We start from the raw sequence: 25,005 nt of genomic DNA on the forward strand, positions 1-25,005 counted from the left end.
CTGAAAAAGCAGAATTGGCCAGATAGTAAAAGAGGTACAAAACCTCTCTGAAGAAACTAATTCTGTACCAGGTGGAAGCAAATGGTTCCATGAAACATCAAGAAACAATAAAACAAAGTCAAAATAATAATAAAAATGAAAATCATCTGAAAAATAACTAGCTTGGAAAATGGATTGAGGAGAGGTATTTTAAGAATTATTGGACTTTTTAAAGAATTTATTAAGCCATGAACCAAAAAAGAAGCTATATGGAGAAAGAAATAATTTAAGACCAAGCAAGAAATAGAAAATATTACAAGATGTAGAGTGAATAACTTTGATTATATTAAATTAAAAAGGTTTTATACAAACAAAACCAATGTGACCAAAATTAGAAGGGAAGCAACAAAATGGAAATTTTTTTGTTAATTTGATTGTTAATTTATCTATAGCACCTACTATGTACCTGGGAATGCTAAGTGCTTTAGCACTATCTCATTTTTAAATTTAAAAATTTTTAAATTTTATTTTTTCAATTACATATGAAAACAATTTATAGATTCATTAAAAAAGTTTTAAGTTCCAAATTCTTTTTCTCCCTCCCTTCTCACCCCTTTCTATGAGTAGGTAAGCAATTTGATATAGGTTATATATGTAAAATCATACAAAACCTATATTAGTTATGTTGTAAAAGAAAACAAGAAAATGCAGACCAAAAAGAAACCAACGAGAAAATTAAAAAAGGCAAAAAAGTCTGCTTCAACCTACAATCATACTCTATCAGTTCTTTTTCTGGAGGCGTATAGCATTTTTTCATCATAAGTATTCAGAATTGTCTTGCATCATTATATTGCTGAGAATAGCTAAATCATTCACAGTTGAAAAATCATCTCATAACAATCCTGGGAAATAAGTGCAATTATCCCAAATTACAGATGAGGAAACAGAGATTAAGTGACTTACCCAAGGTCATATAGCAAGTGAATATTTAATGCCAGATTTGAATTCAAGTCTTCCTGACTCTAGGCTCAGAGTCTAGGACCATCTACTAGCATTGATCATGATCAAGGATACTATGTTGAATTTTTTCAAAAAAGGAAGCTTTGAATTTTTCTTCCTATCTGGAGGTATATGAGTAGACAACACACAGATAAGTGAGAGTTGAGAAAGATGTGGCTTTAAAAAAACCCTGTAATTGACTTTTATAGATTTATTCAATATCATTAAACTTTTGGGAGACACACCTGAAAAACATTGTTATAGATCAGAAAAATGAAGTTTTCCTCCATTGGAATAACTATGAAAGAGAAAAAACAAAACAATAGAAAACCTAGACCCAACCCCAAATGTTTTATTTTGGCTTTTAAAGTTTTCTCTGGGGAACAAAGGAGTATTTATACAGGTCCCTGGCTGGACTCTTCTGCATACTGAGGATTAAACAATGGAATTTTTCCCAGAATCCTTTCTCTGGAGGCTGACTAATTTTAAGCTACTGCCAAAGCATGACTTATATAGTTCTTAAGGAGAGTTGTTTCTTCAGGGCAGCTAAATGCTACTTTTCCTGATTGACACTCACTTTGCAAGTGATGGAGAGAACCATCAACACATTCTGAGGGTGACAACATGAGTTAAAACCTCAAGACCTCCCAAGTCTCATCCTAATGGATGAATCTACCTCCTTTACCATATGGAGAGGAAGTGCAAAGAGCCCTGGACTTGTGATTAAGAGATCCAGGTTTGAGCCTTGGCTCTGCCACTTGCTAGCTGCAAGACCATGGGGGGGACTACTTAGATACCTGTATGACACGGGTGTAATGGTCCTTGCACTACTCAACTTTTTGATGACATGGCTACATTAGGTTATACGTATCTAAAAGGAAGTGGTGGTGGTGGGGTGAAAGAGTTTCACAAATGGTAATTAATGTAACTTAGCTCATGATTTCTTTCTTACTATGCCATAGTTTTAATATATCAAGATTTTACCTTTCCCTCTACTCAGCAGTTAGCCCAACCACTAGGTGTCACTGTGGAATATGTCTGCCCTCTCCAACCACAAAGGATTGGAGCCAAAGACTATTTCTACCAATCAGGGTCAAATGGGTGTGGGTCTTTCCTCTTACCCACCTCCCACTTCTTCCTTCTACCTCCCCCTCCCCCCTGCTTCTCCAGTGCAAGGGAAGACATGAACTCTACCTTAAATTGAGATTAAATCCATCATTAGATACTCACTAATTCTGTGATCCTGGGCAAGCTGCCTCACTTGTAAAATGGAAATAATACTACTACCTATCTTCCAGGTTTATTGTGAGGATCAAATGAGATATGTGTAAAGCACTTAGTGTAATGTCTAGCACATAATAGGCATCTAAAAATAGCCTTCCATTTCTTTCTCCTTCCCTGTTCTTCTCTCCCTTTCTAGTTCCCTTCCTTCCTTCCTTCCTTCCTTCCTTCCTTTCTTCCTTCCTTCCTTCCTTCCTTCCTTCCTTCCTTCCTTCCTTCCTTCCTAAATGTTTGTTGTTATTAATGATAAAGATGATTGTTGGTTCCACTACATTCACTCACTGCTATCTTCAGTTCATTCATATTCTCCATAACACATCTATCATTTGGCCCTCAGAGCTTTAACCACACAGGTGAGCTATCAGTCTCTGCTCACCACTGATTTCCTTTCTCTTCTCTATGGGCCTAGAAAAGTCTATTGCAGTGCTGTTCCCTGTTTCAAATACCCTCAAGGCTCTCTTTTTCCCTCTATCTTCCCCACCTGAGCCTTGTACAGATCTGAGATAGTGAGTTACATCTTCCAGAGGGCTTTGCAATTAGTTCCTGGAAGCTTGCCTACATAATTGTAATTTATGCAACTTGACTAATAATTTCTCCCTTATTATAGCAAGGTTTCAACACATCTGAATTTTGCTTTTACATTATGGGGGGTCTACATTTATGTTAATGAATATATGCTTATGTCCTACACTTGAATTTATCCCTGGGTTCCTTATGTCACTGAAAATGAAGCATTTATTTTTTGGTAGAAGATGTCTCCTTTGCAATTGGCATGAATTCTGACTCATGTTTCTGGAAAACATTGAAATATATTTTATTTGGTGAAGGATACAAGAAAGGTACAAGAAAATTGACTTTGGATTAGAGAAAAAAATCCCACAGAAACCCTGAAAGTTACTTCCAACATCAGTGATCTAAAATTGTTCTAAAATCACCCCAGTTTGAACTGAAGACCAGACTATAGTGATTATAATTTTTAAAAATATCATGAATTAAGAATTTTTTGTAACTTGGACAAGGGATTCATGAGTGGTACAATTGATGAAGAAAGGGTTGGAGGTATATAATTAACAAGAATTCTTTTTTGAAAGAATGACAACTATAGGAATAATTTTAGTTTTTAAAATTAAAAAATATGCTTTTCTAGCACCTTAAAGTACTTAAAAACCCTTTTCTTTAGAAATAATTATTTTCCTAATTATGAACCACTTTTCTAAGGAACTCTGCTAAAATTACATTATTTAAATTTTATTTCTTGAGAGTCATGGAACATCATTTCTTCCTAAATGTATTCTATAGTCTGGACTTTTTCTAGTTCATATGGGCTCTCTTTCAGTGTAGTTTCATTAAGGGAAGCAGCCATTGTTTTTCAGTTGAACACTAAGAATTCCAATGGAGGAAGACACCAAAGGCTGGATTTAGTAATTTGTCAAGTCATTGGTTCTGGTGAATCTCAGATTTGTTGTCTGTTTTGTTTCCTGGTTTTGGCACTTTCTTCTGAAAAGGCTTAAGCAGACTACAAGCTTAGGGTCCAGATATCAAGGATGGTCCCTAAAGATAGCAGTGAGTGAATGTAGTGGAACCAACAATCAATCATCTTTATCATTAATAAACAAACATTTATTAGGAGACTACTAAATGTGCTAGGAACGTGTGATACAAAACCAAAATGACTGTCCTTGCCCTCTAGGAGCTTACATTCTATCAAGAAGACAACAGGTACACAAATAAGTCTATACAAAGTAAATACAAGTTAATTTTGGCAGGGAGGCACTAGCAGCAGAGGGCATCAGGCAAGGCTCTTAGAGAAGGTAGTGCTTGAATTAAATTTTGGAGAACACCAGGAATTCTCAAAGGCAGTACTGAGAAGAAAGGGCATTCCAGGTATGGGGGCCAGCCTTTGCAAAGGCATGATGATGAGAGATGGAGAGTGATGTATGAGGAATAGCAACAAGGTCAGAATGGCTCAATTATATAATGAAGGAGTAAGGTATGATTAAAGAGAATAAATCAGGCAGGGATGGCAAGTTGAAGCCAGGCTGTAGTGGGCTGTAAATTCCAAAAAGAGGAGTTTTTGTTTCATTAGAAGGGAAATGAGGAGCCACTGAAGCATACTGAACAGAGGAGTCACAGAGTTAAACCTGAGCTTTAGTCATTTCGTTTTGGCAGCTGTGTGGAAAAGGGGGAACCTGGAGGCAGGGATTGGGTAGGAGGCTACTACAGTAGTCTAGGTGAGGTGTAATGATGGCAAAAAGACTTTTTATTCCCAATAAATGTGTTACTCCCATCAGTTAGATCCTTTCCAGATCTAACTGACCTGGTTACATTGTGAAGAAAAGGAACAGAAAGGGGGCTTCCAATTAAGCTGGAAGCTGCTTTCTACATAGTGGTAAAACTATTTAATTCTAGTAGATTAATATACATGCTATAGAATATCAACTGGATCTCCACTGCTGCTTAACAGTCCTTTTAATCATACTAAATTTCCTATGAGGTTTATTTCAAGCATTTCTGATTCTCTTCAACTCGAGAATTTTAATCACTTCATATCTGGAGATAATGCCCTTTAAGAAATGCTAAGTCTCAAACTCTCACCTTCTCTCCTTCCTTTATAGTCAGTAGAGGACTTCATATTCTACTGAGAATCTGGGAAGTAGAGGTAAGTATCCTCAGTTTCCCTTCTCTGTATTTCCAAGCATCTCTATGTCTTCATACATCTTTCTCCTTTGCCCGTCTTCAGCAGTGCTCAGGGGCCAAGCTCATTCAGTGCTCATATGCCTAGAAGTTATTTGGCTCTTAAAAGGCAATGGGACCACCTCAAACCAATATCTGGACTTTTTTTTTTTTTTTTTGTCAACTACTTTCCCAGGCATCTAAAAGGTATAAACATTTCTTCAGATATAAAGGGATTTAAACTTCCTATTCCTCATCATTCACTCCATGGCTTAGTCAAGAGGTGATCAAGGTCTTCTTGTGTCCACTGGCTATGACTTGTCTAAGATCACAATAGGTTCTGGAGATTGAATTATGACTTGAAGGATAAAGGCACATTTAATTTGTCTATGTCTTCTTTACAGAGATTTCTACCCAAGTTCTTATGAAAAGCACAGATTCCTAATATCTGAAAAGGGTTTAGAGAGTTTTATGCACTTAAAATTTTCAACCTCTTCATCTTTCACAATTTCTTGGCTTAGGGGGAACATAAAATTTCAAAGATTATGGTCTAGAAGTCTTGAATAACTTGATTTAGAGAATTAGATCCTGCAAACTTGTATGTGGTAGGCTACTTTTGGCCCATGAGATATCTTTTTGTTTGCATGTGAAATGAGGGAGAGTTCTGAAGGGTAGGTGTGTGTGTGTGTACGCATGTTTATGTATGTACATGACATTATGAGACGGAGTCATAGAAAATTTTTAAGCTCAGACCATAAAAATAAAAACAAAAAACACTTTACAAATGGAATGACGAATAAAAAGAATGGGTCACTAATTTTGTCCAATTTTTCTTTTATTCATCTGTTTAACCAAACAGGTAATGGATTTGGAGAATATTAATTTGCTAAAAAGTTCAATTCATGAATGCCCCTTTTCCCATGAAACAAAGAACTCCATGGTTACAGAATGCACCATTGGGTTATGACAACATTTCAAAATAATGTTTCCATTTCATATGTAACAATGTAAACTTCAAAAATAGTAAACTATAACCCCACCCCTTTTCCTCTTTACAGATCTATCACGGATAGAATTTTCTGGTAGACCTAAATTATATAAGTAAACAGCCTGTTGCTTAAAAGTTTCATAAAAAGGTTTACATTTTCAGGAAATCATTTTTAAAATATCTGACCATGAAGTCGAAGCAACCAGACATTCATCTTCTCTTAGTCTACCTTTTTTTAAATCATATTATACATCACAAACTGTGTTCTTATATTTATATATTTACATATATAACTTCATCAGCTTTGTGGTTTTTTAATATATTTATATATGTATTTATAATAGAATTTGTTTTTAAAGATCCCTACATCTACATTATAAGATGGTGCTGGTGACTTATAATGTCACCTTGCTGCACAAAGGTAAAGATGAAAATTCTTTAGAAGGCACTGTAATTTCTCTTGCATGATCTTAAATGGACACATGCAGAAAAAAGACCAACTGGGGCTCTGATATTTTCCTTTCACAATTTCCCTCACGCAGAGCCTTTCTCTCTTTAACTGATTTCTCTTTCCAGGTCAGTCACAGCAGATTGCCCAACACACTTTATCCTTTCTATTTTCTCTTCCCCATATCCTATATTTCCAACCAAAATAAACCTTCAATTTTCTTTTGGTTCATTGAAACTCGATAAAATTAAGAGTAGAGCTCTGGTATAAAACAAAGTATGACTTACTCTAGCTTAAAAAAAAAAAGTCACAGTGTGTAATGTTATATAATCATTTGCTAAGATTCAAAATGGCTGTCCCGGCTTCCCGGCTTGTTGTGAAAACCAGTTGCCTTGGCTTGTAGTGAATATCTGCCTCCCAAACAATCGATGCAATGATCATTTTAATGTTACATTCATTTAAAAAGAGCTGAGAGGTTGTTTTTTCTTTCCTTTTTTCCTCCATATGCAAGTGGTATTCTTAAGTGAAAGGTCTGATGTGAAAAAAGTGCAAGCAAATTGGACATGCCCATAAATACCGGTGACTTACTGTAAGATACCAAAACTGTACACTTATGTACACCACATCGGACATGTGCGTCCCTTTGCGAGATAAGACCTTTGAAACTTGAATAAGACGTTGGTTACCACTACCTCTGAGGGAGCGCCATTAACGCGCAAAGGATGGGCGGGTCCTTCTGCTTTTGGTCTGAAGTCCAGAGCCAATGTCTCCATTGCCTTCCGCTGTCTCCTCCTTCTTCCTCACCTTCAGGCGCATGAGCAGTTTGATCAACCAGACATCCCACTCTTCTGGTAATAACAGGAGGAGAAAGCCCAGGCCGATGATGATGATAGCGATGACCCGAACCCCGTTGAAGACAATATTGCTTGTGTAGTGATCTACCACTGCGTAAAACAGTGAACTACAGTTAGTTTCAAAGGAACGGGAGGGACAGAGACAGTGTATGGAGGAGGGTTAGCCCTTCTTTCCCGTTTAGTAGGGAAAAGGTGGTAGAGGAGTCTTAAATGTTTGACTCTGGAGCCCATGCCCTCCTTTGATTTAATTAACATTGACTAGAAGTTCAATACTGCACATCATGGGATTTCAAACATTCCAGTCTCAGAAGTTCTTTATAGTCATAAAATTCATTGAGTACCCCAAAGAGCTTTTGATTATGTTGGTTATGCCCTGTGACATTTCCCATATTGGAAATTAAATGGATACATTTAAAATATTTATTAATCCATTTAAAACAATTTTATATTTACCATATTAGAAATTAAACCAGATGCATTTAAAATATTTACTAATCCATTTAAAACAAGAAACCTATTATACATTAACATAAATAACAGTTTTTAATGAAAAACAACTTTTTCTGAAAGAAATATTGAGAATTGCATTGTTTTGTATATTTATTTTTACTAATAACATGTAATATGATAAATATATAATATTGTATATAATAAATACAATAAATATAATAACTATTGTAAATAATAAATAATAAACACTTATTTAGCTTACTATAAGATGATTGGATTCCCATATCTTCTTCTATATTCAATATAGAAGAATTGTGATATGTTTTTGGTGAAGTATATGAAGAAAATCCAGCCTCACACAAATAGGTAGTTGGAAAAGGGAAGAGTATTTTAACAGATAAATAATGCCTTAGTTTAATTATGAAAATAGAGGACCCTCAAAAAGGTTTTGGGGACCCTTTGAGCACTGTACTTAGAGAACTACTTCCCTAGAGAACTTTTTTTAATAGGTGTTTTCTTAGAGTGGATTAAGGCAACTTCTGTTAAACTTTAAATGGCAAAATTTCTTTTGTCATAAGCCCTTACATTTATGTGTTTGTAATCTTACTCGCAAAAAAGAATATCCATCTGAATACAAGCCAAAGTAGTTACTTATTTGGAAAATAAGTGAGGCCCAGGAAGTTTGGATTTAGTTAATTCCGTTTTTTATAACAATTTTTTTAAGACATGGAAGAGATTTTTAAAAGTCCTCTTTAAAAATAAATAAAACAGGTTCATTTTTGGACTTAGTGCATTGGTTAATTCTAATACATTACAAGCCATTTTCATCAATTAACTTTACTGAAAGCCACAAGGAGTGAGGTTCACATTGAAAGTAAGTAGTCCAAAGTGAAAAATGGGACTTAATAGCCTATCCAAGGCCTACATTTTTTAAACAAGCCATTGATTAAATTTCTAGGGTATACAGTTCACCGCACACCCAAACTAGTTGAGAGTATTTATTATTACACATGATATTAGAAATATATAGGGGCAGCTGGGTAGCTCAGTGGAGTGAGAGTCAGGCCTAGAGACAGAAGGTCCTAGGTTCAAACCTGGCCTCAGCCACTTCCCAGCTGTGTGACCCTGGGCAAGTCACTTGACCCCCATTGCCCACCCTTACCAATCTTCCATCTATAAGACAATACATCGAAGTACAAGGGTTTAAAAAAAAAAAGAAATATATTAGTCTAATTTTGTGATCTTGGGCAAGTCACTTAATCTCTACCTGATTCAGTTTCCTCATCTATAAAATGGGGATAATAATAGCACCTACTTCCCAGTGTTATTGTGAGGGTCAAATGAGATAATTATAAAGTGCTTAGTATAGTGTTTGGCACACAGTAATGACTATATGTTATTTGTTATTATTATTATTATTATTATTTATTACTTCACAATTCTCTTACTTGAGCAGCTCTCATTTACTCCTTGACAAATGTACCCCCATAACTATTCTAAACATTTTCCTCTTTGTATAAACCTTTAACCTTTGCCTACTTCCTGCAACTTTCATCTATTTAACTATGACTTTTGAGGCCACAGTGAGTAAGTTTCCTAAGTTCCACTCCTAGACACTTAAATACCTTTTGAAATCTTCTCCTTTTTCTCCTTTTGTTTTTTTTTCAGAGGGTGACTCCAAGCTCCTCTAGTATCTTCCTATTAATGCATTCTCGATTCTAGCCTATACACAATATTAACTGTTTCCCATGTCTGGAATTTTCTTCCTCATCACCTCTTCCTCTTGGAATTCCTTTTTTCCTTCAAGGCTTAGCTCATCATTTCTTAGAATAACCTTTTCTGGTTCCCTCAGTTCTTTTTTTTTTAATTTTGCTTTTATTTTTTTTTACATTTATTAATATTCATTTTTTAGAAAAGTTAACATAGTTACATGATTCATGCTCCTACTTTCATTCCTCAGTTCTCAAGGCTTTCCCTCACAACTACTTTACATTTTTTTGGTATAATTTTTAAGTTACATGTGTACATGTTGTTTTTCCCCAGTAGAATGTAAGTTTACTGAAGGCAGGGATTGTTTCATTTTGGTCTTTTGCCTAGCACAGTGCTTGGCACAAAAGCAATATTTATTTAAGGCTTGTTGGATTGGATGGGCCTGCCTCAGTTTAGCATCTGTTCTGTTTTTTGTTCAATCTTCAGTCTGTCTTTCACTTGTTCCTTCCCTTCTGTCGACAAAAATGCTCAGGTTTTCCCTACAGATACACCCACTCAAAACCATCCTTCCCTGGAATTTGAAATCTCCTTAAACTAACATTTTCTGTTTCTCTTCCAGTTTATGTAAGGTCTAGAATATATTTGATTCTTCCACTTCCTTACCACCTACCAATAAGTCTCAGTCTCGGCCTCTTTTTATCTGACCTCTTTTCTCATAATTTTACCAAAACCTATTTGCCCTTCCCAGAGCATGGAAATATTTTACTGCCACATACAGTGGTCTTTTATCAGTCTTCACCCTCCCAAAGCCCTATGTAGTATCCAATACTGAGATCTCCACTTCTTCCCTCAGTATTCCTTCTTTTCTTGTCCCTAATATTGAACTCTCCTAAATTTCCTCCTATATCTTTCTTCCCTTTCTGTTTCAATCCTTTCTAGGCTTTACCCTTGCCTTTGGATTTTCTCTGCTATGTCCTGAAGCCTATGTACCTTGGAAGTTTAACTTCACTCCTGGATTTCTCATATTACAAGTGCTCTCTTCCCTTATGATTTCCCCTTCTAATAGGCTGGTTCTTCCCAGAACCACTATTTTAAGGAGGACTGCCAGGCCAGTAATGTCTTCATTCCTCTCTAGGCTATGTTTCCTACTCCCTGGAATTTCCCTACCATAACCCCATAATGGGAACCTTCGCTAAATCAACCTTTCTGCCTTTTCAGTTTCTTTTTATGTGTTGTCTTCCTGCCCCTTGGAATGGAAGCTTCTTGAGGGAAGGGACTGTTCCTCTGACAGGCTACATTTTCCTCATCTGTAAAACTGAGCCATGAACTTGATGATCTCAACATTCCTTCCTATCCCTATATTATTATGGGCATGATGCATAGATGAAGATTCAAAAAATATAGATGTAGAAAGGAATATTGAAATCATCTTAGCAGAGACCCTTGTATCCTACTTGCCTAAGAGAGTAGAGCCTACCCATCCTGAACTCTCTGTTCCCTTCATTCCACATTTCAAAAAGTTTTTATGCAATTCTCATACTCTCTGGTATTGCTTTAGATCAGGGGTTGGCAACGTATGGCTCTTTCTGCAGGAGCCATAAAGTCAATTTTTTTTTCAGGCGCTGTTACAGGAGCCCACACTTCTGAGCACTGTATGGCTCTCACGAAATTACATTTTAAAAAATGTGGCGTTTACGGCTCTCACGGCCAAAAGGTTGCCGGCCCTTGATCTAGATTCTGAGGACAAAGTGTTCCTTCTCCTTTCTAAAACCAATTTCATTACTTATTCTTATGATTCCAGCCCTTTTTACTTCCTCTCTCATCTTCAAATTGTCATTCACTGGCTCTTTTTTCAGTGTTTACATACATGCCCACATCTCTCTCAAAAGATAAAAAAGTCCAAATTTCCCAGCAGTTTTTGTCAAATAGTGGATTTTTGTCCCAAAAGTTTGGCTCTTTGGGTTTATCATACACTGTCTTGTTGACGTCACTTACCCCAAGTCTATTCTACTGATCCTCCCTTCTGTCTCTTAGCCAGTACTATACCGTTTTGATGACTGCTACTTTATAGTATAGTTTAATATCTGGTACTGCTAGGCCACCTTCCTTCACATTTTTTTCATTATTTCCCTTGATATTCTTGATCTTTTGTTATTCCAAATGAACTTTATTACAGTTTTTTCTAATTCAGTCTAAAGTTTTTTGGTAGTTTGATAGGTATGGCGCTAAATAGGTTAATTAATTTGCTTAGAATGGGCATTTTTATTATGTTAGCTTGTCCTACCCATGAGCAATCAATATTTTTCCAATTGTTTAGATCTAGTTTTAATTGTTTGGAAAGTGTTTTGTAGTTGTTTTTGTGTAATTGCTGTGTTTGTTTTGGTAGATAGATTACTAAGTATTTTATATTGTCTAGGGTGATTTTAAATGGTGTTTCTCTTTCTACCTCTTGCTGCTGTGATGTGTTGGAAATATATAGAAATGCTGATGATTTATGTGCATTTATTTTGTATCCTGCAACTTTGCTAAAGTTGTTGATTATTTCTACAAGCTTCTTAGTTGATTCTCTAGGATTTTTTTAAGTAGACCATCATATCATCTACAAAGAGTGATAGCTTAGTCTCCTCATTGCCTATTTTGATACTTTCATTTTCTTTTTCTTTTCTAATTGCTACTGCTAGTATTTCTAGTACTATGTTGAATAATAGAGGTGATAATGGGCATCCTTGTTTCACTCCTGATCTTATTGAGAAGGCTTTTAATTTATCCCCATTGAATATGATGCTTGTTGATGGTTTTAGGTATATACTGTTTATTATTTTTAGGAAAGGACCTTCTATTCCTATACTTTCCAGTGTTTTCAATAGGAATGGATGTTGTATTTTGTCAAAGGCTTTTTCAGCATCTATTGAGATAATCATGTGATTTTTGTTTGTTAGATTGTTGATATGGTCAATTATGTGGATGGTTTTCCTAATGTTGAACCATCCTTGCATTCCTGGTATAAATCCCACCTGATCTTCATGGATAATCCTCTTGATCACTTGCTGGAGTCCTTTTGCTAGTATTCTATTTAAGATTTTTGCATCTATGTTCATTAGGGAAATTGGTCTGTAGTTTTCTTTCTCTGTTTTTGATCTACCTGGCTTTGGAATCACTACCATATTTGTGTCATAAAAGGAATTTGGTAGGGCTCCTTCTTTATTTATTATGTAAAATAATTTGTATAGTATTGGGATTAGTTATTCTTCGAATGTTTGATAGAATTCACTTGTGAATCCATCCGGCCCTGGTGATTTTGTCTTAGGGAGTTCTTTAATGGCTTATTCAATTTCTTTTTCTGATATGGGATTATTTAGGTATTCTATTTCTTCTGCTGTTAATTTAGGCAATTTATATTTTTGTAAATATTCATCCATATCTCCTAGATTGCTATATTTATTGCCATATAATCGGACAAAATAGTTTTTAATGATTGACTTAATTTCCTCTTCATTACTGCTGGGAAATTTGGAAAATAATATGGGAGAGATTAGGTTTAGATCAAAATCTCACACCCTACACCAAGATAAATTCAGAATGGGTAAATGACTTGAATATAAAGAGGCAAACTATAAAAAAATTAAGTGAACGCAGAATAGTATACCTGTCAGATCTCTAGGAAAGGAAAGATTTTAAAACCAAGCAAGAGTTAGAGAAAATTACAAAATGTAAAATAAATAATTTTGATTATATTAAATTAAAAAGCTTTTGTACAAACAAAAACAATGCAAACAAAATCAGAATGGAAACAAAAAATTGGGAAAAAAACTTTATAACAAAAACCTCTGACAGGGGTCTAATTACTCAAATATACAAGGAGTTAAATCAGTTGTATAAAAAATCAAGCCATTCCCCAATTGATAAATGGGCAAGGGACATGAATAGGCAATTTCCACATAAAGAAATCAAAACTATCAATAAGCACATGAGAAAGTGCTCTAAATCTCTAATAATTAGAGAAATGCAAATCAAAACAACTCTGAGTTATCACCTCACACCTAACCGATTGGCTAAAATGAGAGAAGGAGAGAGCAATGAATGTTGGAGGGGATGTGGCAAAATTGGGACATTAATGCATTGCTGGTGGAGTTGTGAACTGATCCAACCATTCTGGCTGGCAATTTGGAACTATGCTCAAAGGGCTATAAAAGAATACCTACCCTTTGATCCAGCCATACCATTGTTGGGTTTGTACCCCAAAGAGATCATAGATAAACAGACATGTACAAAAATATTTATAGCCATGCTTTTTGTGGTGGCAAAAAACTGGAAAATGAGGGTATGCTTTTCAATTGGGGAATGGGTTAACGAATTGTGGTATATGCTGGTGATGGAATACTATTGTGCTCAAAGGAATAATAAACTGGAGGAATTCCATGTGAACTGGAAAGACCTCCAGGAATTGATGCAGAGCGAAAGGAGCAGAGCTAGAAGAACATTGTACACAGAGACCAATACACTGTGGTAAAATCGAATGTAATGGACTTCTGTACCAGCAGCAATACAATGACACAGGACAGCTCTGAGGGATTTATGGTAAAGAATGCTACCCACATTCAGAGGAAGAACTGCAGGATTGGACACAGAAGAAAAACAATTGCTTGAACACATGGGTTGATGCAGACATGATTGGGGATGCAGACTGGAAACTACCACTCCAATGCAACTATCAACAATTTGGGAATAGGTCTTGATCAATGACACATGTTAAAACCAGTGGAAATGCACATCGGCTATGGGGGGGGATTCGGGGGGCGAAGGGGAAAGTAAGATCATGAATCATGTAACCATGTTAACTTTTCTAAAAAAAATTATTAAATGAAAAAAAAAGATAAAAAAGTCTCTTTTTATCTGGCCTCTTTTCTCATCATTTTACCAAAATCTTTTGCCCTTTCCAGAGCACTGAAATATTTTACTGCCACAAACAGAGTGGTCTTTTGTCAGTCTTCACCTTTCCAAAGCTCTATGCAGTATCCAATACTGTGGATCTCCACTTCTTCCCTCAGTATTCATTCTTTTCTTGTCCCTAATACTGAACTCTCCTAAATTTCCTCCTCTATCGCTCTTCCCTTTCTGTCTCAATCTTTTCTAGGCTTTACCCTTGCCTCTGGATTTTCTTGACTTTGCAATAGTCCAAGTTATTTTCCTATATATCTCTATCCTTTCACACCCCAAATTCCTAGAGGGGTATGTTTTATTTATTTCTTCACTTTCCACTCCTCAGTTAGGCTTCTGAAGCTACCACTGAATTCAAACTATTCTCTAGGATTCCCAACTGCTCATGCTATGGCCTTTACTTAGTCATTCTACTTGACTTCTCTCTAGTTTTAAAAACTGTTGATCACCCTTTCCTCTTGAATTATCTTATGCTTCCTTATCTAAAATGATACTATTCTCCCCCTACTTGTCTGACTTCCCTTTCCCATCCAGTTATCCTCCAAAAGTGAACATTATTTCCTATCTCAAACTCTTCCTTCTCCAAACTTCCCTTATTTTGTTGAGGGCAAAGACATCCATCTTACCACTCAGGTTTTCAGCCTCAGTTATATTTAGTTTTTCCCTCTCCCTCACTCCCTATATCCAATCATTTTCTAAGTCTTGCCAATTCTTCCTCCATGTTATCACTTGTATAATTATTTGGGCCAATTACAACTTTTCTGAACCTTAGGTTATTCATCTGTAAGATGATGATAATGAAAATTGTGCAACCTATTGCAGATGGTTTTGGGGAAGGAAATACCTCATAAAACTTAAAGAAACCTGAGACATTAGTTGACATTTGGGCGTTCCAGAAAGGTTAAGACTCCAATATGGGAGGCTTTATATGAAGAAGACATATTTGAGGGGTTGGACACTGTGTAGGACAAAACATGGCAAAATATTGATTCCCAAGAGTTGCTTTGAATATAATTCCAGACATGTTTTATAAGGCATTTGGTGGGATAAGAACTTGCTAACCTCAGGGAGATTAATCCTCTAATGATCCCTAGGATTTGGAGAAATTCCAGGGCTGACTAAGATCCAGGTACCTTGCCTGGGCAGAAGAAGGGCTTTCTTTTGCTGGGAGGCAGGGAGGGTAAGTATGCCAAGAGAACTTGGGGACAAACTCATCCAAGAATCATTCTGATGCAAGTGCTGACGTGATCTGCTTTCTGCAGAAACTGGGAATAGGCAGGAGAGCAGGTGATACAGAGAAGTTAGATGTAAGGCAGGAAAACCCCCTTCAAATTAGGTAGAAAAATAGCAGCCAGTTGGGCTAAAAGGGGAATTCAATTAGCTGTTTGCATTTGAATCAAGAGTCAGTGTGGTATAATGGATAGAGAGCACATTTTAGAGTCAGGAATACCTGGGTTCAACTCTTGCCTTGGATACATAATATATAATGTTTATGTGCCTCTCATGAAAGTTCCTTAGTTTCTAAGTGGCCCAGATAATCTTCTAAGACTATACATTGCAGAGAAGGTGTCAATCTGGAATAGCAGAAGTAGATCCTCACTGGTGTAGAGTCCTACACCAGTGAAATCACAGGTCCGGGCCAAGAAAAAAAAAAGTCATTGTGACTTTAGTCACATTGTGGACTTGAATTTAAGAAAGACTTAGATTTATTTCCCAACTGTGGTACTGCCTAGTTGTGTGATCATGGACCAGCCCTTTCTTTTCTCCAACTGTAGTTACCACAAAATGCAGATTTTTTCAGACTATAACAAACTCAGAAAATGCGAGCTAGTATCTTCTAGCACGTGTGTTGGCAGAAGGAGTCACATGGGGGGCTAATAGGAAATGACTTTATATATAATTATAGTAAATAGGTATGTAGATGTACACACATGTATCTTTTGTGAGTGATAAAGAGACAAAGATAAACATTTTTAAGACTAACTCCTTTCTGAATTTACATTGTATGTTTATTTCTCTGTGTACATGTTGTATTTCCTCCCCAGTAGAATATACTTTTTTTAGGGCAAGGACTATTTCCTTCTGACCTTTAGAACCTCAGTGCCTAGCACATAGTAGGTACTTACTAAATGTTTTTTGAATTAAATTGTAAAGTAAAATGAATGGAAAATTGTAAGCTCCTTGAGGACAGGGACTGGATCTTATTTCAGATTCACATCTCCAACTATATAACAGTGCATGGAGAATAAGCAGTACTTAATTAAAAAATGGTTTTTAATTTGGAGTTCACTTAACAATGGAAGAGGCTTTAAAAATATTTCAGGTTGTTAATCAATTCTACCATACTCATATGCCATGCTGGAATTATATATACGTATATATATATATATATATAACATATATTTTGCTTTCTACCCCCACCCCCACCCCAAAAGCATCAATCTACCTAGAGAACTTAGAAAATATTCATGGTGTTTCCTACAGCTTTGTAATGAAAAGTTTAAGATTAGATTCCACTTATTACTGTAATCTTGGACTAATCACAGACCCATCTGAGCCTAAACTTCTCCTTCTTAACATAAAAACAATATTTTTCCTGTTTATCTCAAGAATCAGGGGAAGGGGGAAGAAGTATGCATTTATTAAGCACCTTTTATGTGCCAGGCACTATGATAAGTACTTTATAATTATCTGCCTATTTGGTCTTTATAACCACCTTGGAAGGTAGGTATTATTATCTCTATTTTAGTAGAGGAAACTATGATTTGCCCAGGGTCACAGTAAGTGACCCTCCCAGTAAGTGTCTAAGGCCAGATTTGAACCCAAACTTTCTGCACTCTGGGTTCAGAGTTCTAGATATTGTGCTTACTAACTCCACTAGTAGAATATGAGCTTCTTTAGGGCAGACATTGCCATATTTTATCTTTTTATCTTTTTATTCTTTGGACTTAGCACACAGTAGGTGCTAAATACATTTTTATTGAATTGAACTTAAACTCAAATATAAATTCTAGTTTAAGGAATATTAAAAATTTGAGTTTTGATGTACAAATCTTATAGCATAGCATAAATCACAGTTATTATTAGAAAGCTCTAAAATAAAGTGTTCCAATTGCCAGGTGCTTCAACCCTCATTCCTATTTTGGGAAATCAAGCAAAATGACAGAAAATTGTTCATTTCTGATTAAAATATTGAATGTATACCAAATATAGATTAAAAAAGTCAAACCTTCTTACTCTTCAATGTGAAAAAGATGCAGTCTATTACCAGATATAGTAGAGATTTTTTTAAAATGAAGAATTATATATAAAATGATGTAATCTTACCTGCATTCACAGGCACACTTAGTACAACTCCAAGTGACATCAAAGTTGGATATGTAACAGCAATTCCAAAATTTAATACAATATTGAATGCTGAAATAAAGAATAGGAAGCCATTCAAATTCCACAGACTGATGGCTTTTGGATAATAACAATGACAATGATGCCGAGACCAGATTTTATTGATGCTTCTATCAGCTTTATTGGCAATAACAGTACAAGAGTTGGGGGAAGGCTGGGCCTACTCTTTTTCTTCTGGCCTATAGGATAAGGGCAGAGAATATCAGGTATTTGGATCTCTATGGATATAATTATCCTGCCCTGCTATCGCTGTTGCTCTTTTCCTTGTGAATGAGTGACTGGATTTACTTATAGATATCAAATATATCTATATCATCCACTTCTGGAAGATACAAAATTTAGGGCAAATCAAATTATATATTTATCCTTTTTTTCTTATAATCCTTCTTCTCTCCTTTCCCCTAACCTATTGCTTCCACTTTAACAGTTAAATAATCACATTACAACCTGTAACCATCATTAAGGTAACTTTGAAGGGAAAAAAAATCACACATGGGTAGTCTTAGGGGTAGTTTTATTCACTTTGCTTCAGTGTAGACTAGGTTGACTCAAATATCTTTATATTTTAGCACCAGCTGATAAATATACATTCTTCTTCACTAGTGTGTCTCCCTGAATCATTTCCGAGTTATCAATATTGTGGGTCTCTTTGGGGTGGTAGTCACTCAAAGAGAGGACCTAGGATAATCGTCTTGATTTTCTATATTACAGAAACGGCTTTGAATTGCTTAATTGTTGGACATTATTTCACATTGCTGTAATAGCTATTTTTTTAGAGTTCTCTGTTTGTTTTGGACTGTTTGGCTACAAGTGGAGATCTGAGCTCAAGATTATCTTTTTCTTGTTGTTGATCAACACAATTTTACTGAAACATTGTAAGAGACGTGAGGGTACCTATAAAGAGCATTTTTTCCCTTACTGAGGCTACAGTATTTAAAAAGACTTCTTTGCTTGGCATTTATACTGTCTGTTATTCTTTTCATGGGTTCCAATATGATCATAGTCACTTACTCAATAAGAGAACTGAGAATCCACAAAGATTTCCCCATGGAATGTCATCGAAAGAGTTCCAGTATTCCACTTTGGTGAAGTAAAGAATAATAGGAATACAGGTGATGAAAAGGATATTGAATACACCCAATATGGACAAAAATAGAGCTGCTTCTCCAAATTTAGCGCTGCCAAGGAGAAGTTTGAACAAAACCTGCAAGACAAAACCACGGTGAGCAAAAGATTACTGTATTCTTTCCAAATTAGCATTTATTTATGATGAGGAAAGTCCTTTGTAAAGTTGGTATGAGATGACAGCACTAACCACTAAGGTAAAGGCTAACCATTCCATTAGGCTTTTTTTTTTTTTTTATGACAGTATGTTTTGGAGGACTTGACTTGACTCATGGTATTTGAACTCATTTAGGTCCCTCTCTGAAGAGCCACATCATAGGAGAGTTCTATTGGCAATGTCTACTACTCTGTCTACTGGCTTCTCTGAGTATTCTTCAAAACTCAGTTAAAATACTACTTTATTTAGGAGATTTTTCCTCGTCTCCTCACTGTTAGTTCCTTCCTGTTGAAATCAGTATCCATCTACTTTATATTTAATTTGTATATGCATAGTTGTTTCTGTATGGTCTCCCCCATTAGAATCTGAGCTCCTTGAGGGCAAAAAATATGTTCTTGCTTTTTTTTTGTATTCCTAGCTCTTAGGACAGTGCATGGCATATAATAAAATCTTCATATTTACTATCTACTAAATTCTACATATTTACAAAGGACTTGGTATCTGTTTGTGTACTATAGCTCTCAAGGACAAATGGTTTTCAGTGTTTGAAATTGTAGAAGAAGGATCCTTCTGAGTCATTTTTTCATGGTTTAGTGATTCAACCTTGAATGATGTTAGAATTGACAGAGATGATAAATTACATCAATCATATCTCCTTTATTTCAAAGAAGCCCCTATAGATGAGACACAGCTTGAAAACCAATGCCATGGTCCCCTGGAGAACTTTGGGTGAGGCTGACCCTGTATTTTGCAGGGATTCCATCCTGCCATCTCTACATAACAATGGCTGTAAAGTCTAGAAAGCATAAGGGTTGTCATTCGTCTCTAGAGCATGACTTTGAGAGCTCATTCCTTTCCCCCCTGCCCAAGACTGACCTTGTAGCATTTTAGAGAAAGTCATGGTGGTCTAGTTTCTTATAACTGTTCATTCTTCCCAACCCCTCTCCATCATTCAGGCTACTAGCAGGACAGCACCTTGGTACAATCTAGTCTTGATTATTCTTGGACAATTTGAATCCTTATTTTGGGGGTATGGGCTTTTGCTTCTTTTTCCTCATTCTGTTGCCCTTTTCTTTTGGGCCATCTCACCCACTGCTTCTTTATGCCTCTTGTGTGCATGGAGGAGTCAGGAGTGAAAGTGACATTCCCACATTTGAATTTTGCCTCCTCTTGGCCATTCTTGCCAAAGAAATGGTTGGAGAGGGGGCAGAAACTGAAGACTAAAACTAAATTTGTAGCCTCACTATGGATTCCATTTCTCAGTGCTCTGTATTTGTGATTTTTACTAAAACATAGAGACAATTGAGTTTAGCTTATTAATAGAAGCTTTCTGATTTTTCTTCATTTTATCAGTTATTCTGAAGAATCTGCCTAAGTTTTAGAGAATTTTGAGGGGTGTGTGTATGTGTGTTGGAGGGTGTGAGGGACAGGACATAGAGGTAAGAAAAAGGAAGGAATAAGATCCAGGCCCAGATCTCCAACTACATGCTACACATCCTCATCTGAATGTTTCACTAGCACCTTCAACTCAACATGTATAACACTGAACTCATCATCATGAGTGAATGAATTTAAAAGCATTTATTAATCATTTAGTATACCAATCAATGACATCTGGACATGCCCCTCTTTCCAACTTCTCTACTTCTGTTGATGACCCCTCACCACACTGCTAGTCACTCAGCTTTGAAAACTAAGAGTTATATTTGGCTTTTCTTTCCCTAATTCCCAACCCTTATCCAATCATTTGCTAACTCCATTGATTCTTCACAATTTCTCCCATATTTATGTCCTCCTCTCTTCACTTATATCATCACAACTCAAGTTTACGTTTTAGTTACTTCTTGTTGGAACTAGTCTAATAACTTCCCCAAAGCCCACCCCTCTCAAATCTATCTTTCAAACTACTGAACAAATAAAATTCTCAATGTATAGGTCTGATTTTGTCACTTTTATATTCAAATAATGTCAGTGTTTCCCTGTTCCTAAGAGAATAAAATACAAATTCATTAATTCTCCCTAATTTGGCTCTAACCAAACTTGCCAGATCCATTTCATGTTATTTCCCTTCACAAGTTCTACATTCCAGCCAAAATGGACAATTGTCCTCTAATTTTACCCTGCACATTCCCATTTCTGTGCATGCTCCTATCCCTAGAACATATTCTCTTTTCATCTTCACCTCAGTCTTTAAAAAAAGATGTAATTCACAGTTCACAGCTGGGTGGCTCAGTGGATAGAGAGCCAGGCCTAGAGACGGGAGGTCCTAGGTTCAAATCTGACCTCAGATACTTCCTAGATGTGTGATCCTGGGCAAGTCACTTAATCCCTATTGCTTAACCTTTACCTGGCTTTTGCCTTGGAATCAATAGACGGTATTGCTTCTAAGAAAGAAGGTATGGGTTTAAAAAAAACAGGCAGCTTTCTTTCTCAAGACAGATTTCTCTCTTTGTGCCCAAGATCCAATCATTTTCTGTCTCCTCTGGGAGCTCATCCTACTTATAATTCCTTCTGTCTTTTTCATATTTGAGTTTCCTTATTGCTTACTTGCTTCTTCATGCTGCCTAAAACATGACGAGTTATATCCTTTCCCAGCAAAACAAAACAACCTTTACTTGATCTAGCTATCTCCCTAAACCAGTGATGGCAAACCTACAGCACGGGTGCCAAAGATGGCACGCAGAGTGCTCTCTATGGGCATGTGGCCACTCTTTCCCCTCCCCACCCCCAGAGCTCATTACTAGAAAGGCAGAGGGCCTGGGCAGAGCTGCTCTCCTCCCCCTCTCCACTGTGCCAGACAACATTTCTCCCATTCCCTGCCCCTCCGCCCAGCAGCCAATGGGAGTGCACAGGGGGAAAGGTGGGCGGCTTACAAGTGGAAGAGCCAGGAGGGGAGCAGAGAGCTCAGGCCACTCTCCTGCCCCTCTCTATACTTGCTGAGGACATTCCTCACTTTACTCACCCCTCCACCCAGCAGCCTAATGGGGGTGCTTTCTTCCTCCCCTGTATGGGGTAACGGGGGTGGTGCACCTGGTACTGAGTGTGGGGGGGCCAGAACATGGCACATGATCTCTGGGGGGGATGGGCACAGCACTCAGTCTGGGGGTGGGGGCAGGGCCTGGCACTCCATCTCTAAAAGGTTCACCATCACTGCCCTAAACTATCCTTTTATATTTGTTCTTCCTTTCATTGCCAAACCCCTAGAAGGAACCATCTGTGTTCCCTCATTTATCTTCTTCAAAACCCACTAGTTTCACAATTTTGTTGAGCCATTTCAATCATATCAAAGTCTTCGTGAACCATTTTGGGGTTTTCTTGGCAAAGATATTGAAATGATTTGCCATTTCCATTTCATTTTACAGATGAGGAAACTGAGGCATACAGGGTTAAGTGACTTGTCCAGGGTCACACAGCTAGTAGGTATCTGGGGCCAGATTAGAACTCACAAAGATGAGTCTTCCTGACTCTTGGCCCAGCATTCTATTATGCCATCTAGCTACCTGACTCACTTCATAACACACAACACCTTGTAATCTGGTTTCTGACTCTATTACTCAGATGAAACCAGTCCATCCAATGTTACTAATGATCTCACAACTACCAGTCAGATGACTAATTATTTGATCTTGTCATGCTTGATCTTTCTGTCACTTCTGACATTGCCAACTATCCCCTCTTCTGATATATGCTTTCATTTCTTGACTCCAGTGACATGGCTCTTTTGTGTCTCTTCCCTTTGGGATGACTTCTTCCTTCTCCTCCTTCTTGCTACTCTTAGCCCCTCATCGCTTCTCACGTGGAGCCTTATAATAAACTCCTAACAGATCTCCTCATCTCCATTCTTTCCTTTCTCTAAACTGATCTCTGCCAACTTGCCAAAATAATATAAGGCCCAGGTATGATCACTTAGTCCTCCTTTTGGGGGTTTCCTTTGGCCACCAGGAGGAAATACATATTCTTCAGCAAAACATTTGAGATTCTCTGCAGTCTGGCACTAGCTTTGTTTTCTATTCGTTTCTTTCTCATACTCTATATTCTAATCAAATCGGACTACCTGACATTCAATCTCATACCATTATGCATTTACCTAGGCTCACCTCCCCTGGTTGTATTGTTCTCCCTCTTCATTTCTGCTTTTCAGGATCAAGGCTAAGCCCAAATACCAACTCCTCCATGAAGCCTTTCCGAATTCTTCCTAGTTCTTAGTCCTCTCTTGTTCCTCAAATTACATTGAAAAAAATTTATGCTTCCCTCTCCCTACCTCTGCCCCTGCCACTCCCTCCCAAATGTAAGCTTTTTGATGTCAGGGGCTGTTTTGGTCCCTCCCCCATTATATTCCTAGTACTCAGCACAGTACCTTATATGTGGCAGGCACTTAAATAGTGTTTGTTGAATCAAATGTCTATTGAAATGAAATTTTCCTTCAAGGTTAATCAATCATTCAACAAGCATTTATGAAGAATTTACTTTCAGGGCAGCTAACTGGCTCAACTAAAAGCCAAGCCTAGGGACAGGAGGTTGTAGGTTTGAAAACACAGTATTGTTCTAAGACAAAAGGTAAAGGTTTGAAAAAAAAAAAGAACTTACTTTAGTACTGTGCTAAGTACTGGAGATACAGTGAAGGGCAAAAACTCAGTTCTCATCCATAAAAAATCCTCACATTCTAACAAAGAAGACAGCATGCAAACATTACTATGGATATTGAAGATACATAAAGAGAAGATGCGAAGTAATCTCAGAGGGAAGTTACTGGGGAGAAGTGGGGGACACTGGGAAATAATTCCTGCAGGGGATAGGATTTTGAGCTATCTTCAAAAAAGCCAGAGAAGCCAATAAGAGAAGATTACAATAATTCTGTGATTCCTTCTCGAATTGCTATTTCCTCCCTTACCCAAGTAAAAGGACTCTCCTCCATCACATTCTCCTTTGTATCTCTCTTATACTTTTTGTGAAAACCCTTACCTTCCATCTTAGAATTAATAGTATGTATTGTTTCTAAATCAGAAGAGTGTAAGGCTTGGGCAATGGAGGTTAAGTGACTTGTCCAGGGTCACACAACTAGGAAGTATCAAAATCCAGATTTAGACCAAGGTCCTCCTATTTCTAGGTCTGGCTCTCAATCCACTGAGCCACTTCCTTCCTTCCTTCCTTCCTTCCTTCCTTCCTTCCTTTCTTTCTTCCTTTCTTTCTTCCTTTCTTTCCTTCTTTTTTGTTTGTGTGTATGTGGAATCCTCCAATCCCCAATAGACTATAAATAGACTATGTCTTGTCCCTTCTTTAAAGCATGGACAATATCATTTTTCATCTTTATCTTTAGTGTCTCACCTAACCTTTTGCTTATAAGACAGACACATAATTAATAATTATTAAATTTAAGCAAGTTAAATTGTTACCTTTACAATCAATAAGGTAACTTAGTTGCAGACCTGTGGTTTAATTTCAATTTTCTGTACTCCCTATGAAGAATGAACTGTTTTAATCCACCAAGGGTCAATAAGTTTCAATACTAAAGTCAATTGCTCCTACCCAGACCCTATGGGTAAGACACCTTTGCCACTAGGAAAAGCAAGAGCCAAGAATAAGATTTATAGTGTGTGCTGAATACTGGTGGTAGCAAATGTCGTATAAGGAAGAATTTAAAAGATATTGCATCAGATACTCATTTGCCCTTGTGTTAGGATGGAAAAATCCAGGATGATCACACACTGAACCACTTTAGTCTCTGAGTTTTGCCATCTCTTCGGCAAACTAATCTGACTCAGCTACTTCTGGGTATCAACCATTCTGTCTTATTTGCTGTAAACCCAAGGCTTAATTTGAAAAAAAATCAGAGCAAAAGCCATGTATTCTGATGCCGCCTATATTGAGAGCACATTTTTGTACAGAATGCCTGAGCAACATTAGTGCTCATCATCCAGGGCCATTCAATGCAAGGTCATCTTGCTTTGTGGTCTGCTTTCAAGAGGAATAGATGCTCTTGCAATGTCCCTTGTACCAC

The 25,005-nt window shown here is 36.9% G+C and overlaps 1 protein-coding gene across 2 annotated transcripts in view; it reads right to left on the bottom strand.

Moving 5' to 3' along the window:
- Window positions 1-7,076: 7,076 nt before the first annotated feature.
- SLC35F3 (solute carrier family 35 member F3) overlaps window positions 7,077-25,005 on the bottom strand; it is a 503,654-nt gene continuing 485,725 nt past the window's right edge. For both annotated transcript variants that reach the window (XM_044672361.1, XM_044672362.1), the window contains 3 exons: window positions 18,737-18,929; window positions 17,648-17,737; window positions 7,077-7,312 (listed from right to left, as the gene is read on the bottom strand). In XM_044672361.1, coding sequence (XP_044528296.1) covers window positions 7,077-7,312; window positions 17,648-17,737; window positions 18,737-18,929 — 519 coding nt within the window. The remainder of the gene's footprint in view (window positions 7,313-17,647; window positions 17,738-18,736; window positions 18,930-25,005) is intronic.

Source organism: Gracilinanus agilis, chromosome 4 (genome assembly GCF_016433145.1).
Source record: "Gracilinanus agilis isolate LMUSP501 chromosome 4, AgileGrace, whole genome shotgun sequence".
Classification (NCBI taxonomy): Eukaryota; Metazoa; Chordata; class Mammalia; order Didelphimorphia; family Didelphidae; genus Gracilinanus; species Gracilinanus agilis.